The sequence below is a fragment of the Thamnophis sirtalis genome, unplaced genomic scaffold, assembly GCF_051295495.1.
Source record: "Thamnophis sirtalis isolate CommonGarterSnake01/CBP01778 unplaced genomic scaffold, rThaSir2_p1.2 scaffold_2, whole genome shotgun sequence".
Classification (NCBI taxonomy): domain Eukaryota; kingdom Metazoa; phylum Chordata; class Lepidosauria; order Squamata; family Natricidae; genus Thamnophis; species Thamnophis sirtalis.
In genome coordinates this window covers 77,983,401-77,999,435 of record NW_028261382.1, presented here as the reverse complement: position 1 = coordinate 77,999,435, position 16,035 = coordinate 77,983,401, and the positions used below count along the sequence as shown (strand labels likewise).

At 46.4% G+C, this 16,035-nt stretch overlaps 1 protein-coding gene across 3 annotated transcripts in view; it reads right to left on the bottom strand.

Moving 5' to 3' along the window:
- The window catches only part of RHOBTB2 (Rho related BTB domain containing 2), a 44,994-nt gene that overhangs the window by 7,179 nt on the left and 21,780 nt on the right, over positions 1 to 16,035 (bottom strand). For 2 of the 3 annotated variants that reach the window (XM_087706172.1, XM_087706174.1), the window contains 4 exons: positions 6,262 to 6,463; positions 5,351 to 5,454; positions 4,062 to 4,247; positions 1,774 to 2,771 (listed from right to left, as the gene is read on the bottom strand). In XM_087706172.1, the coding sequence (XP_087562298.1) occupies positions 1,774 to 2,771; positions 4,062 to 4,247; positions 5,351 to 5,454; positions 6,262 to 6,463 (1,490 nt within the window). Of the gene's footprint in view, positions 1 to 1,773; positions 2,772 to 4,061; positions 4,248 to 5,350; positions 5,455 to 6,261; positions 6,464 to 12,732; positions 13,152 to 16,035 lie in introns of those variants that run through there. The other variant, XM_087706175.1, reaches the window with a different exon arrangement.

The window sequence follows — 16,035 nt, the reverse complement described above, 5'->3', positions numbered from 1 at the left end:
ACAAGGGAATGAATTCTGACTCCCTCTGAGTGCCATTGACCCGTATCTAACTCTAAGCAGATGCCAGAGGTGGATTTCTACTGTTTCACACCAGTTTGGGTGAACCAGTAGTGGTAATTTGGCCTGGGTCACAGAACTGGCAGCAACCCAGGCTGGCCACACCCCCGAACCAGTTCGCCGGTCTCCACTGCCATTGCCAGCATGTTTTTTTATTAGTTTTTCATGATCTTCACACACGTGCAGAACAATTTACAGTGAACTGCGCACGCGAAGCGAACCGGTACCAACACCAGTAAGGAACCCATCCCTGATAGATGCCAACCCTTAGCTGAGAAGATTCCTGTGCATAGGCTTTTAGCAATAAATCAGTTTAACTGAACTTTCCTGTACGTGCTTGGTCTTTTGTGCCTGACACCAGAATAGCAAAGCGAAGATTTTAAAGTAATTGTATCCCTAGCGAGTAAGATCTTTTAAATGCAGGGTACGTTTTCACCACGGAACATGCAGAATGTTGGCACACGGAAAAGCCAGAATTGATTCCCCAGAAAACAGCCAAGTCTTTTTTTGTGGGGAAGAGCACCGATCACCAATGAACGCACGTACAGGAAACAACAGAATCCAAAATTTCTATTCACTTATTTGACCTCACTTGGACTGTAACTCAACAGACAAGACACCTTGCGATACAACATTCATGCCCAGAATAAGGCAGGTTTCCCCTGAAATCAATGCTCAGTAGATTGTAGGATCCAGTCGGAGTTGGTCACCAGGACCAAAGGTTTATTCTTCCATGTTTTCGGGCTCAAGTTTGAGCCCATCCTCAGGAAACTTAGAAGCCTAGGGCTTGGCAGCAAAAGGAAAGAACTAATGACTTAATAGCCAGCCATCAACTTCCTAATTAACAACTAAAAGCCACACACAACCAGACAACATATAAATACAATGCTTAGAACGGCCCACTGCACACATTCTGGAGAGAGAGAGGGTGGGAGAGGGAGGAGAGTGAGAGGGGGGAGAGAGAGGGGGGGAGGGAGAGAGGGAGGAAGAAGGGGGAGAGAGAGGAAGGGGGAGAGAGAGGGAGAGAAAAGGAGAGGGAGGGAGGGAGAAAAGGGAAAGGAAGAGGGAGAGAGTGGGAAGGAGGGAGAATAAGGGAGGGAGAAAGAGGGAGAGAGGGGGAGGAAGAGGGGGAGAGGGAGAGGGAGAGAGAGGGAGAAATAGGGAGGGGAAGAGGGAGAGAGAAAGGGAGGGAGGGGGAGAGAGAAGGAGGGAGGGTGAAAGGGAGGGAGGTGGGAGAGAGAAGAAGGGAGTGAGGGGAGAGAAGGAGGGAAGGAGAAAGAGAGGAAGGGAGGGAGAGAGAGAGGGGAAGAGGGAGAGGGGAGAAAGAGAGGGGGGAGAAGAGGGAGAGAGAGAGGGAGGGGAAGAGGGTGAGAGAGAAAGGGAGAAAGGGGGAAAGAGAAGGAGGGAGGGAGGAAGAAAGAGGGGGAGGGAGAGAGAGAGAGATAGGGAGCGAGAGAGATAGGGAGCGAGAGCGAGAGTGTGAGATAGATAGATAGAAGTTCCCCGAGAATGGGCTCCAGCATGAGCCCCAAAACCTGGAAGACTAAACCTTTGGTCCTGGCGACCAGCTCAGATTGGATCCTGCAACAATATCTTGGGACACATGTATTTGCCTTTATTTGACAGTAGGTTGTCCTGCCGGGATCTCAAAACTACGTCTCCATTGAATTGAGACGCCTGGCTTTAGAGCACTGCAAATCCCGCCTTCCAACCTACCAGAGAAAGTCCCCTTGGCCAGACATTCTTTCACCCGGTTGGTTCTCCTGACGTGGAAGGCTTTGGTGATCTCCTGGTTCATGAACGCCTCGTTGTTGAGGATGTTCGCCACCATCATCCTGAGGTCGAAGACTTCGAGCAGTTCGGCAATGTGGGCGATGTGCATGAGATCCCTCTCATTCTCGTCCAGCTCCCCCGTGTAGAGATATTTGAGCACGGCCCTGAAGGGTCCCAGCTGGATGGAGGGATCCATCTTCACCACCACCATTAGCCGGGGTTTGTAGGTCACGGGGTCCTCCGCCATCTCCTCCTGGATGCTGACAAAGGCACGGCTCCACGAAGAGAGGATTCTGCCCCGCTTTAGCCCTCGTTCCCCGTAGTTCTTGCCCCGCAAAATCCCATCGCTGGTGGAGGCTCTAAGGCACGGTTTTTGCTGGCTGGAGCCAGCTTCTTCGGTACTCTCACAGATGTCGAAACTAGCGGCCCTCAAGAGGAATTCCCGCCCGTGGTGATGGCGCTCCTGAGGAGCCGCACCCATCCTGATGCTGCTTCCCGCCATCCCCTCATGGCCCTCCTCGTCCAGGTCCATCAGGAACAGGTCATAGAACTTGGAGGAGGCGGTGGAGAGGTAGATCTTGTGCGCGTAGATTTTGATTCTCTCTTGCAGCACCAGGATAACGTCCGCACACAAAGGATCTTCCAGCAGATGGGCCGGGCGCTCTTCATTGTTGGAAGGAGGGTCGGGGACGACGATAATGGGGGGAGGAGGCTTGGGGGGCAAGAAGGGGGCCTGGAGCAAGGGCCTTTGGACGTTACGGAGGTGGGATTTCCAGAACTGGAGATGCCGCCGGGAGATGAGGGCAGCTCGGATGGCATTGTCGAAGACATCCTTGATGCCAAATTGGGCTACTACACTGGTCTCATAGTAAGGGATGCCCAGCTCTTTGGCGACCTCTCGTCCCTTCTCCGGGGGCAGAATTTCATTTGGTTTAATTGGCCTGGAAGAAAAAGAAAACACCCACAGGCCTGATGTTAGCCAAGCAATGAAAACTCAAAATTATCGGGTGGAAAAAAAGGATGATTATCTTACTGGAAAAATAGCAATTCATCCCAAAAACTATACAGCTATCAGGGTGATCAGCCTAAGAATACAGTTCAGACTACCGTTACATAGTCAGTAATACTTAGAATGAGATTTGCTAGAGAAAGTCTGAAGAAGTACAGGTAGTCCTTGACTTAAGACCCACAATGGCGCTGAAAATTTCCATCGCTAAGCGAGACAGGTATAAAGTGAGTTTTGTCCCATTTTATGACTTTTTTTGGGCCACAATTGTTAAACGAATCACTGCAGTTGATTAAGCTGGTCAGACGGTCGTTAAGTGAATCTGGCTTCCCCACTGACTTTGCTTGTCAGAAAGTTGCAAAAGGGGACCACGTGACTCCTGGATGCTGCACCCCTTATAAATAGGAATCCATTGCCCAGTGTCTCAGTTTTGATCACGTGACCCTGGGGATGTTACAACGAACAGTCCTAAAGTCCTGTTCTGTTCTGTTCTGTTCTGTTCTATTTCTATTCTGTATTCTGTATTCTGTATTCTGTATTCTGTATTCTGTATTCTGTATTCTGTATTCTATATTCTATATTCTATATTCTATATTCTATATTCTATATTCTATATTCTATATTCTATATTCTATATTCTATATTCTATATTCTATATTCTATATCCTATATTCTATATTCTATCCTATGTTCTATATTCTATATTCTATATTCTATGTTCTATGTTCTATGTTCTATGTTCTATGTTCTATCCTATTCTATGTTCTATGTTCTATGTTCTATCCTATGTTCTATGTTCTATGTTCTATGTTCTATATTCTATATTCTATATTCTATATTCTATATTCTATATTCTATATTCTATATTCTATATTCTATATTCTATATTCTATATTCTATATTCTATATTCTATATTCTATATTCTATATTCTGTTCTATTCTATTCTATTCTATATTCTATCCTATGTTCTGTTCTGTTCTGTTCTCTTGTATTGTATTCTCTATTCTATTCTATTCTATTCTATTCTACTCTACACTCTACTCTACTCATCCAACATGTGAACACATGACCATGGAGAGGAAGTGCGAGTGTTGTATCTTTGGAAACAGACTGTAGGTAAGTACGCTTTGGGTGGTCTGTCATGTTGTCAAATGGTTATAAGTCAGAGACTACCTTGCGAGCTTCTCCCGCCCAAGGAAGAAAAACGAAACCCAAAGTCTTACCTGGCTAAAGGTCTCCTGGCTCGGTTCACTGCTTCTAGATCAGCATAGCGAAGGTCGAGCTGGCAGCCTACCAAGATGACAGGTGCCCTGGGACAGAAGTGCTTAATCTCAGGGTACCACATGGTCTTCACATGGTGGAGGGAGTTCGGATTAGCAATGGAGAAACATAATACTACGACATCAGACCTGTGGGAAGGAAGGAAGCAGGAATCAGTGACCAAGGACCGTGTAAGAGTTTGCCCTGAAGGATGGCCTTCTGATGACCCTCTCACAATATATGCACGGTAGTAAATGTGCACATTTAACCCACATCCTGGAACCAACCCAGATTGCTTTTCGTAGATGGTCTCCTTACTTTCCTTGCCTTAATAACACTACTTGAATTACTATAGGTAAAGGTAAAAGAGAAATGGGGGTGGGGGAAATGGAGCTATTTGAAGTCAATAATTAATTTGATAACTTAAAGTTGACTGTCGCTTACAAGAGCTTGTCAAGTTCTTTTTTTAATCGTAATTCAAAAAGATGCTACTGCATAAAAAAGTAAGGGAAAGGTTCCCCTTGCACATATGTGCTAGTCGTTCCAGACTCTAGGGGACAGTGCTCATCTCTGTTTCAAAGCCAAAGAGCCAGCGCTGTCCGAAGACGTCTCCGTGGTCATGTGGCCGGTATGACTAAACATCAAAGGCACACAGAACGCTGTTACCTTCCCACCAAAGGTGGTTCCTATTTTTCTACCTGCATTTTTTAACATGCTTTTGAACTGCTAGGTTGGCAGAAGCTGGGACAAGTAATGGGAGCTCACCCTGTTACATGGTGCTAGGGATTCAAACCACTGAACTGCTGACCTTTCTGATCGACAAGCTCAGTGTCTTGACGACTGAGCCACCGTGTCCCCAAATTAGTATAATAACCCGCAAAATGCCCTTTGAGATCTTGAGAGGTGTGCTTAGAGGGAGCATCAGTGAGCAGAGTAAGACCATTTTCTCCACCTGTATCTTCCAGACACAGGGACTTCCGACTTCCAAAAGGCCTTGCTACTGGCCACCATTATTTCCTGCAACTCTGAATTTCGCAGCGGACCTCTCTGCACGACGAAAAAGTTATGTTTTTGGGTTCTAGTATCCGCTCTCAGGATAGCTTCTTTTTCTTTCTTAGATTTCTTCATTTCTCATTCCCCTTCTCCACCCCCACTACTTTTCTATTTACTTTGTATTTTATATTTTATAATACTTTATTATAACTCAGTAAAAATGTTAATGGGAGTTCCATATTCGCTTTTCAAGACCTACCTTCCATAAGCAAAGCGCCTGTCTTTGTGATGGTCCCCGAAGGTATCCCAAAGCCTTAAGGAAACGCTCACATCATCTACAACATCTCGGGAACGTTCCAGTACCTGGGAGAAATATTTTAAAGAGGTTATCTTCAGACCAAAGGGACGATGAGAGAGAGGCAGTGTAGTGCAGAGCTGAAGCAGAGGTGGGATTCAGACAGTTATTTATTTTCCAAAAATCTGCACATCGCTCTTTTATTGTTTTACACACACACACACACACACACAATATAGTGCCTTCATTTTGAACTATGCCATCTACATTCCAACCCGAGCTTAGTGCACAAAATAATCTGCCATAACGTCCTACCTGTTAATGACTACTTTTACTTCAACTGCAATAACACGAGGGCTATCAATAGATACAAACTTAATGCAATCCGTTCGAATCTTGATTGCAGGAAAAACAATTTCAGCCAGAGTAGTAAATGTGTGGAACACCCTACCCGACCCTGTTGTTAGTTCCTCTAAACCTCCCCCCCCCCAATACCTTTACCTTCAGCTGTCCTCCGTGGACCTTACGTATTTCTTAAGAGGTCCCTAAGGGGGCGTGCATAAGTGCACCAGCGTGCCTACCGTCCCTGTCCTACTGTCCCGATTTATATGTACTCTTTTTATGTGTTTATGGCTATGTTTTGCTTATTTATATCCATTTATTTGTGCCATTTTTTTCATACTTGTTTCCTTGTACTTGTTGACAAATAAAAAAATAAATTTTTGTAAGAGTTTGCCGTGACAATGAAGTTTTATGTAGAGATTCAGGGAGTTGTATAAGCCAAATTAAATTTAAAACGCAGGCTACCCACTGCACTTTTTAGAGTCTCAAAGCAAGCATTTCTTGATCTACCCATCAGTGAAAATGCCACTCACCTCTTGGCAAACTCGGTACTGATCAATGGCCCAAACGGTGGGCACATGGGTAGCAAGGAGTTGATACTGAGTCAAGGTGGCATTACATGCACGGGCACAAATGAGCCGAGTCTTGCCCACTGCGTTGTCCCCAACCACAACACACTTGATGGTTTCTACGTTTGGCCTTTCATAATCCATGTCAGAATCCATTAATTGGGACCTGCATCAAGAGAGAGGGGGGGGGGAAGAAAACAGAAAAGGTGCATCAGACAAGTGTTCTTTCTTTTCAGTTGGAGCTAAAGAACATCTTCCACAAGCCACACCACAATGGAAGCAATCAATATTAGTAGAATACAATAGGATGAATGAGCTGGAAGAAACCTTGGAGGACTTCTAGTCCAGTTCCCTGCTCAAGCAGGAGACCTTATACTATTTCAGACAAGTAACTTCTTCTGATGAGGGCTCTGTGTCGGAGGCAGAGAGGCGACCAGAGCCGTATGCCAGTTATCAGTTGCCTTCAGAGTCAGACATCAGTGAGGCAGATGAGCCTGTTCCCAGTATGCGCATGCTCAGAGTGGCCAGACGAAGGGAACAGCTAAGGAACAAGGGTTGACTTGGGAGTAAGGCCACAGGTGGACAACGAATGGTCCCTCCAAGAGGAAATAAAAGAGGAGCAAAAGGGGAGTGGAGTTTGCAGGAGACAATTAGTTTGTTTAATTGGCTTGAGACTCCTTTCCAGGTTTTGCAGATATCGGCTTGGCAGCTCTCCAAACCAGATAAGGTCTTTGACTGTAAATCCTCCCTTGAAAGACTTTTCTTGATGTGAATGAGCAGAATTCACAGTAAATTAATAAAAGAGGTTTTTGTCTTCATGCTCTTGGGAAGCCTAGGTTAGAATACCATTCCTCTGCCTCACGGCTTCCCATGCTTCATCCCACCCCCATCTTCCTTTCTTCCTCTCTTCTTGTATACACACATCCAAATGCATCACACCAGCAGCCCCTGGGACTTAATAATTAAAGAAGAAGCAGCAATGCAGGCTTCAGGCTGCTTGTTTAGCAAAAAGGAACCACTGATACTTGGGATAATGGAATTTACAGGATTTGCTGCTGACTCGGAATAAAACAAAGGCCTGGCTCCCTGCTTGGTTTTTTAAAAAAATACCACACTTGTTTTCCTTGGTAGGAAAGTTTATAATAAGAGTGTCGCAACTGGCATCTGAATGGGAAAACCGTGCAGTTAGAAAGACGCTGAAGGAAGTAAGGGTGCATTCGATGTGGCTGAATATTTAGAATAGAATAACAGAGTTGGAAGGGACCTCGTAAGTCTTCTAGCCCAACCCCCTGCTTAGGCAGGAAACCCTACACTACTTCAGACAAATGGTTATCCAACATCTTCTTTAAAACATCTAGTGTTGCAGCATTCACAACTTCTGGAGGGCAAGATGTTCCGTTGATTAATTGTTCTAACTGTCAGGAAATTTCTCCTTAGTTCTAGGTTGTTTCTCTCCTTGATTAGTTTCCATCCATTGCTTCTTGTCCTACCCTCAGAAGCTCTGGAGAATAGCTTGACTCCCTCTTCTTTGTGGCAGCCCCTGAAATATTAGAATACTGCTATCATGTCTCCATTAGTCCTTCTTTTCATTAAACTAGACATAACCAGTTCCTGCAACCGTTCTTCATATGTCCAGTCCCCTAATCATCTTTGTTGCTCTTCTCTGCGCTCTTTCTAGAGTCTCAACATCAACATTTGCCCTCAAGTGAAATTGAAGGAAGTTTGTGTCCTCTTATCTTCTATGCTGGGATCTGGATCAGGTCATAGCAAGCAACCCAGCAACCTGTAGCTGATCTAATCTAATCGTAGGAGTTCAGGAAGGAAGCTAACTCAAAGTCTTCAGGCAAAGATTGCTTCCATGTTCCCCATTTCTCCGTACTTCTATGTTCCATGTGAGCTTTACTTCATTCAAGGTGACAAATATAATAGAATACAATTCCTTCTTAAAAACCTCCAGTAATGGAGTGTGTGCAACTCCTGAAGATAAACTGTTTCACTGATTAATTGTCCTCACTGTCAGGAAATTTGTCCTTAGTTCTAGGTTGCTTCTCTCCTTGATTAGTTCCCACCCATTGCTACTTGTCCTACCCTCAGAAGCTCCGGAGAATAGCTTGACTCTCTCTTTGATAAGCTTCCATATGTTACTTCTTGTCTGCCCTCGGATGCTTCGGAGAGTGTCAACACCCTCTACTCTGTCACACCAGCCCTTCTCTTCATTAAACTAGACATACCTCGTTCCCACAACCACTGATTGTATGCTTTGGCTTCCAGACCCCTTATCATCTCTGTTGCTCTTCTTTGCACTCTTTCTATAATCCCTATCACAATCATTTCAGCAAGTGTTAAGGAGATCTTATGGCTGCCTGCATGTAACATGCTACGCTTACTTCATTTTACATTGAGCAAAAGGCTTGTTGGTGGAACTCAACAAGTTTACGAACTCAACAGATTCAAAATTTGGGTTTTTTAATCATAAATGAAAAAAGGTCAATTCGATAACTCAGTTAACCATGTTATGCAAATCCGCCCAGGTCACGCAGCTTATCAGCACGGAGATTAAACCACGCTCACTCAGTGCTACTCACGGAAGTTGGTGATTGTATAACATAGAATTCCATGTGAACAAGGCAATATAGACTTGAGTCCCGAGTGCTTTTTCATAGCAAAAGGGCAAATTTGGTGAAAGACATTTAAATAAATATGCAATGATGGATACAGGTGGCAAAGAAGCCCATTACGATGGTGGTCTAAAATAATAAACCTCCTTATCATTAAAAAATGTATCCAGTGGATAAAAGAAAAGCAAAATAAAAGAATTACACAGGAAAGAAAAAAACACCCTCAGTTTCTCAGTGCACAGGTTTTGAAAAGCTGAGTGTGATTCATTCATCCCAAAATAGGTCTAAAGTGTCAGGTATCCACTGTTCTTATAAAAATGGTTTTTGTGATTAAAAATAAGACCACACACCATTTGAGGGAGGAAGAAAGGTGTATTATTAGCTTTCTTCTTTATTGTTCCCAATGCATGACACTAACACCCAGAAGAGTTTGATAAGAATAACGAATTTCTTTAAAAAAAAGAGAGAGACTTTGAAACTGCAATTCTATTTATGTTCTCTTTAAGAAGCAATCATATATATATAGCATGCATCTCACCTTAGCAGGTAGCATTGTCCCAAAGCAATTCAAACATATTTCTATAGGATTTCACATTGATTTGCACAACCACACCTCCCCAGGAGTGGGAGGATGAAGGAGTAAGTATAATGCTAATACTCAGTATAAAGTACAATATAATATGTAGAAGTAGAACTATTGAAAACCAAGCTTAAATTCCCACTGAGCCACAAAAGGTTGCAAGGTAATTGTAGGCTACTGTGCTATATGACATGATTCACACAGTACATACTACTGAAAATATAGTTTATGTGACCAATGTGTATTGAATAAACCACAGTCTGTAAAGCATCATATATAACCCCACCATTGATGGGTTCACACAATATACTAAGCCAGAACTGAAAAAGCCAAGTTGTGTGAACTGAGACAATTCAACCAGCTCTACCTCTCAGATCTATTCTGAGGATAAAATAGCGGAAGTTAGAATGGCATGTTTATAATCCTGAGTAATACAGTATACAATAGAGAGACCATTAAGAACTATTTGCTTGCATTAAGCATTAATTCAGGGGCAGTAAACAAGCAATCACCAGTTTGGTGTAGTGGTTAAAGCATCAAGCTAGGAATCAGGGATGGTGAGTTCTAGTCCCACCTTCGGTACAAACCCAGCTGGATAACCTTTCGCCAGTCACTCTTTCTCTGCCCAGGGAAGGAGGCAATGGCAAACCTCTTACAAAAACCTTGCAAGGAAACTGCAGGGACTTCTCCAGGTGGGCACCAAGGAATCAAGACAGATTCAAAGGCACAAAAGAGGAGGGAGGAAACCCACAAGTCATTCATATCTAGGGGATGAATACAGCCTGAAATCTTTGCATAATGGCGTATCATGATTTCATAGTGGCACGGTGGATGCTTGCATCTGTCTGAATCCCTTGGTAGACTTTTGCTCCAAACTTTTCTTTTTAGCACCAAAGCTAAAGGAAAGCCCCAAACCATTTGGCCAAAGTAACAGCACCGAGTTTGTAATTTCTGTTACATGGGGTTGCAAGAGTTAAGGAGAACTCACTCCAAAGGTACAAGAGGCAGAGGCAACCGGGGATGGAAACAAGAGAGGGTCAAGCTATTTTCCAAAGCACCAGAAGGCAGGCACCAAGAAGCAACTGCTGGAAACTAATCAAGGAGAGAAGCAACTTGGCACTAAGAAGTAATTTCCTAACAGTGAGGACAATTAAACCAGCCGAACGGCCGTTTTGTGGCTGCTCCAGTCACTGGAGGCGTTTAAGTAGAAAACTGGACAGCCGTTTGATTGAAATGGTATGAAGTCTCCCGCTTGGACAGAGGGGTTGGACTAGAGGACCTCCAAGATCCCTTCCAGCTCTGTTATTCTATTTAAGTTGTCGGAAAGAAAACAAAAGGAAGAAAAGTTCCAGGCGGAATTCCACCACCACCACCAGCAGCAAAAGAAGACTGGCTCCATTAGAGCCACGTGTTATTTAAAAAAAGAGACAACCAATTCAATGCACAGACCAAAGCTACCACCTCTGGGTCATCCCCTCCCGGCAAGGGTTCATCAGATATACTTTCTTCGCACACACTGTATCTGCAAAGCGTCTCAGGATTGCAGAGAGAGGGCAGATAATCAAAGCCATCCTTCTGCTCTTCCCTTTCAACCCTATTGAGTGTCTATTTTAGTAGCTCTTTTGTCCCAGAGCAGCAAATTCATTATCAGATTCATTATCTGCCTTGTTCTCCAGGATCTGTCATCATGACACTCAGATGCTCCAGTTCCCCCACCCCCCCTGGCCTTGCCTTAGCCTTAACCCTTCTCCTTTTCAGACTCAAGTTTGCGGCTTGCTGCTCTTGTTTGCGCCTTCTCTGTAATTCCAGCATCTGTCCCTGCTTGTCACTCCCTGCTTCCCTCGGTGACGTCCTCAGTGCTCTGCTTACTAGAATTCTAGCCCTCCAATCTGCCTCTGCTATCTCTTAAAGAGAAAAGTCCCCGTGTTCCCGCAAGCTGCCCCAGTCTTCTGTTGCCAAGGAGACAGGAGAATCACCAGGGGAGCCTAACCCGTTTCCTAGCAACTGGAAGAGCTAAAAAAAAAAAATCCCCTCCCATCATTTTACAGGAATGTATTATTTTTTACAGAAATGTATATCCCCTGTATAACAATTTGTGTTAAGAACTAGTAAGAACAACATTGAGTCCAAACAGGATTTGGATTCTTCTGCTAAGGGCATCGTGGATGGGGCAAACATCTCATGTTCTGAACATCCCACCCAGGTTGCAAGGAAGAAACCAGGGCCAAAGAAATCTGCAAAATTTCTGGCCAAGGCTTGGCTTGATTATTATGATAACAAACACCAAGCAGACTTGGGGGGGGGGGGGGGGAAGCAACCCATTTTGCAAAACAAGGAGAAAGGCGTGCGTGTTTGTGCGTGTACACACACACACACACACACACACACACACACACTGCTCTCAAAGTGTCTGCACATTTCTTCTTCCACTCCAAGCACCTCAAACTTGCAATCTGGAAGGCGGCACCTAATTCAGACAGATTCCCACCACCACCACACACATGCACAGACACACTTCCAGGGCAAAGAAAGAACTGCCCGGGCGAAGCACAAGTTTCTTTCTTTCTTTCTTTCTTTCTTTCTTTCTTTCTTTCTTTCTTTCTTTCTTTCTTTCTTTCTTTCTTTCTTTCTTTCTTTCCTTCCTTCCTTCCTTCCTTCCTTCCTTCCTTCCTCCTTCCTTCCTTCTTTCTTTTTTGCAACGATTGTCCGGAGATGCGCCTCGTGGGGGGGGGGGGACTCTCGCCTGGTTTTGTAAACAACTTTCACCATCCCGCGTCCCCTTCCACCCCACCCCCCACCTCTCTATCCCCAGGGCGCCGATCTCTTTCCCTTGAGGGCATTTAAGTGCACACACATGCCAGTGTGCACGCCACTCTCGGCGGGTGCCTGCCAGGCACGGGAGCGCTCAAAGGGTTGCGTCTCCCTTCCCTTCCCTTCCCTTCCCCCGAGAGGACCGTTCCACTCCAGCAGTGCGGGGCGCCGGAGGGCAGGAAAAAACAGAGCTGGCACCGAGTGGCGCCAGGACGCGCGCGGGGCGCGCGCGCAGAGTGACAGGGCTGGGCTCCAAAGGGAGACTTCCCACCCCCCCACCCCATCCTGTCCTTTTTTCTCTCTCTCTTTCTCTCTCTCTTTCTCTGCCCCCCCCTCCATGGACTGTCAATCAACCTTCGGTTCAAGAACTCTGGCTAAGCGGAATGGCTCGGCTCGACTCTCCGGTTAGAAGAAGCCTTTACTTACACCGACACATCTGAATGGGCAATTGGCGGCGGGAAGACGAGCCCAGCTCTTCCCTGGAGACATGGTGCTGATGGCGATCACGAGCGCTGGGCTCGGCCTCCTTCTTCTTCTCCTCCTCCTTTTTCTTCTTCGCCTTCTTCTTCGCCGCTGTAAGGTGGCTCAGACACCCCGACTCAGATTCCGCGACGGCTTGGGAGAGGTCGGAGGCGCCCTTTGCCAAGCTCCGCCGGGCAGCATCTTTTCCTGCCGGTGCCCCGCTGCTGCACGCGGGGATGCTCGGCTCCTCCACTCCGCCTGGCTTCAACCCCTCTCACCTCAGCTTGGCTTCACACTCTCTCTTCTCCCCCGCCTCCAACCCTTCCTTTCCTGACCCAGCGAGGCGTCTCCTCTGCCTCCCTCCCTGGCCTGGAGTTGCGGAGCAACTGAACGGCGGGCGGGCGGGCGCGAGCTGCAGTCCTCGGCTGGGACGCGCCCAGTGCTTATTTTCATTCACAAAAAAAAGAAGAAGAGGAGGAGGGATGGAGGAGGGGGGAGGAGGAACACCCAGGAGCGCAGTGGTAAAAGCTCCGCCTTGCATCCCCCCGGTGGCTGCCGATTGGCTGAGATCGAGCAAAGCCAAGTGAAAGTGGATTGGGGGGGGAGGGCGCAGAGCGAGCGAAGCCGGGTCTTCCTGGGCCAAGAGAGGCGGCGATGCTTCTCCGCGGAAGATTCCGATAAGCATCAACGCTCACGGGCTGGGCAGGTTGGAGGGATCTTTCTAAAGGATGGTTTTACCTGGAGGATGGGGGGGGGGTGGCTATAATCTATGGGTGAGAGGAAGTGGGAGGGAAGAGGGGCGGAAAGTGGCCTTTTTTAAAGGACACTAAAAAAGTAAAGGTAAAAAAGCACATATATGCTAGTGGTTCTCGACTCTAGGACGTGGTGCTCATCTCTGTTTTGAAGCTGAAGAGCCAGCGCTGTCCAAAGACGTCTCTGTGATCATGTGGCCGGCATGACTAAACACTGAAAGGCGCACGGAACGCTGCTACCTTCCCACCAAAGGTGGTCCCTATTTTTCTACTTGCATTTTGACATGCTTTCGAACTGCTAGGTTGGCAGAAGCTGGGACGAGTAACGGGAGCTCACTCTGTTAAGCGGCGCTAGAGATTCGAACTGCCAAACTGCCAACTGCTTGTCATCGACAAGCGCAATGTCTTAGCCGCTGAGCTATACGTCCTCCCCTTTTTTTAAGGATACTAAAGGGGCTGATTTTCCTCCTGTTTCCATCCAGGAAGCATTGGGAAAGGGTCGGCAAGGTTTTAAACTGTCATTCTGTAAGGTGGGCTCGGTTCCTACTACAGGTAATTCTTGGCTTACAACAGCGTGACCATTCAAAGTTACAACCAGGCTGCAACAAGGGACTTGTGACTGTTTTTCCACACTTAACGGTCGTTGCGGCCCCTCTGTGGCTGCTGGTTCAAAATCCAAACCCTTGGCCATTGATTCACATTTATGACAGTTGGGGTGTCCCAGGGTTTAGCAACTTTTGGAGAAGCCAAGTCAATGGGGAAACCAGAGTCAATCAACCACCATGTTCCTCACTTGACAGCTGCAGTGATTCACCTAACAATGGCAAGAGAGGAGTAAAATGGGGGGAAATCTCACTTAACCAAGGTTTCACTTAGCGACAGAAAGTTTGGGGCTCAATTGTGATCATAAATCAAGGACTACCTGTACTATCCAGCCCTTTGGTCTGAGGCAGGTCATTCTTCCAAGTTTATCCTAGGACTCCTGCCTTGTAGCTGAGGTACTTGAGATCAAAACGCTGGAGCTGGAGAGCTAAGCTTGGCCAACAGAAAGGAGTCCCAGAGGAATGGCTATTGCAGGGCTCAGCGATTCACGGCTCTGGAGCTGCATGTGGCTCTTCCATCCCTCTGCTGTGGCTCCCTGGCACCGGTCAGCGCAATTGATAGGGCTTTTGGTTAGCACAGGTAGAGGAAAAAGGATGCTGTGCTAGGAGGAGACTGTATGGTGGGGGAACCGGACTTCCAGTCGGCTCTAGAATGGAATGGGGGGGGGGCTTCTGGTTAGGACCTTTGTGGCTCTTTGAGTGTTTAAAGTTGCTGACCCCTGGGCTATTGACTGCCCATGTTTTTGAATAGATGAAGAAACCCCTAGGATTGGCTAACCCTCTGTCCTAAATAAATAAATAAAATCCTGAAATCCCGAGTAACATCTTGGAACTGCACTCGCTCCTCTCTGGCAGGAACAAAGGCTCCCAGTTAAAAACAACAACAACAGCGAACAGTGCGTGTAGACAGTTACATAACCCGTGCCAGCCTTGCAGTATGACTCCCCTGAAGAAAAGCTGAGTACATTTGAACCAAGTTCCTTGTCCCGAGGTTCTGATTGAGTTATCAAAACAAAACAAAAACGTCCTGTGGAATTTCTTTGGAAAATGGTTCATCCGATCCCAAAGGAAGGAGCCAGACCTACCCCTTAGAACCATCTCCTGCACTGAACCAGGAGGAGGCCAACCCTGTAACAAAATGAAGAAAAGAGCTGCAATTTAGCTCCAGGCCTCCTGTGCAAAAGCAGCTATGGTCACCCTTGCTGGGAACAATCCTTAGGGCAGTGTTTCCCAAACTTGGCAACTTTAAGACTTGTGGACTTCAACTCCCAGAGTTCTCCAGCCAGAAGAGCTAGCTGGAGAATTCTGGGAGTTGAAGTCCACAAGCCTTAAAGTTGCCAAGTTTGGGAACCACTGCCTTAGGGGGTCTCCACTGTCAGATCCTGTCCATCTGGAACCTCTTTCTAAAGCTGTGGATCCTCTTTGGGGTTCACTGGGCTTCTGTAGGCCAGGGATCTCCAACCTTAGCAACTTTAAGTCTGGCAGACTTCAACTCCCAGAATTCCCCAGCCAGCAAAGCTTTAAGCCTGGAGGACTTCAACTCTCAGAATTCCCCAGCCAGCAAAGTTTTAAGCCTGGAGGACTTCAACTCCCAGAATTCCCCAGCCAACAAAGTTTTAAGCCTGGAGGACTTCGACTCCCAGAATTCCCCAGCCAGCAAAGTTTTAAGCCTGGAGGACTTCAACTCCCAGAATTCCCCAGCCAACAAAGTTTTAAGCCTGGAGGACTTCAACTCCCAGAATTCTCCACCCAGCTATGCTGGCTGGAGAATTCTGGGAGTTGAAATCCACCAGGCTTACAGCTGCCAAGGTTGGAGACCCCTGCACTAGGACACTTAGATCCCTCTCTGACCCCTGCACTAGGACACTTAGTTCCCTCTCTGGCTGGGGAATTCTGGGAGTTGAAGTCCACAT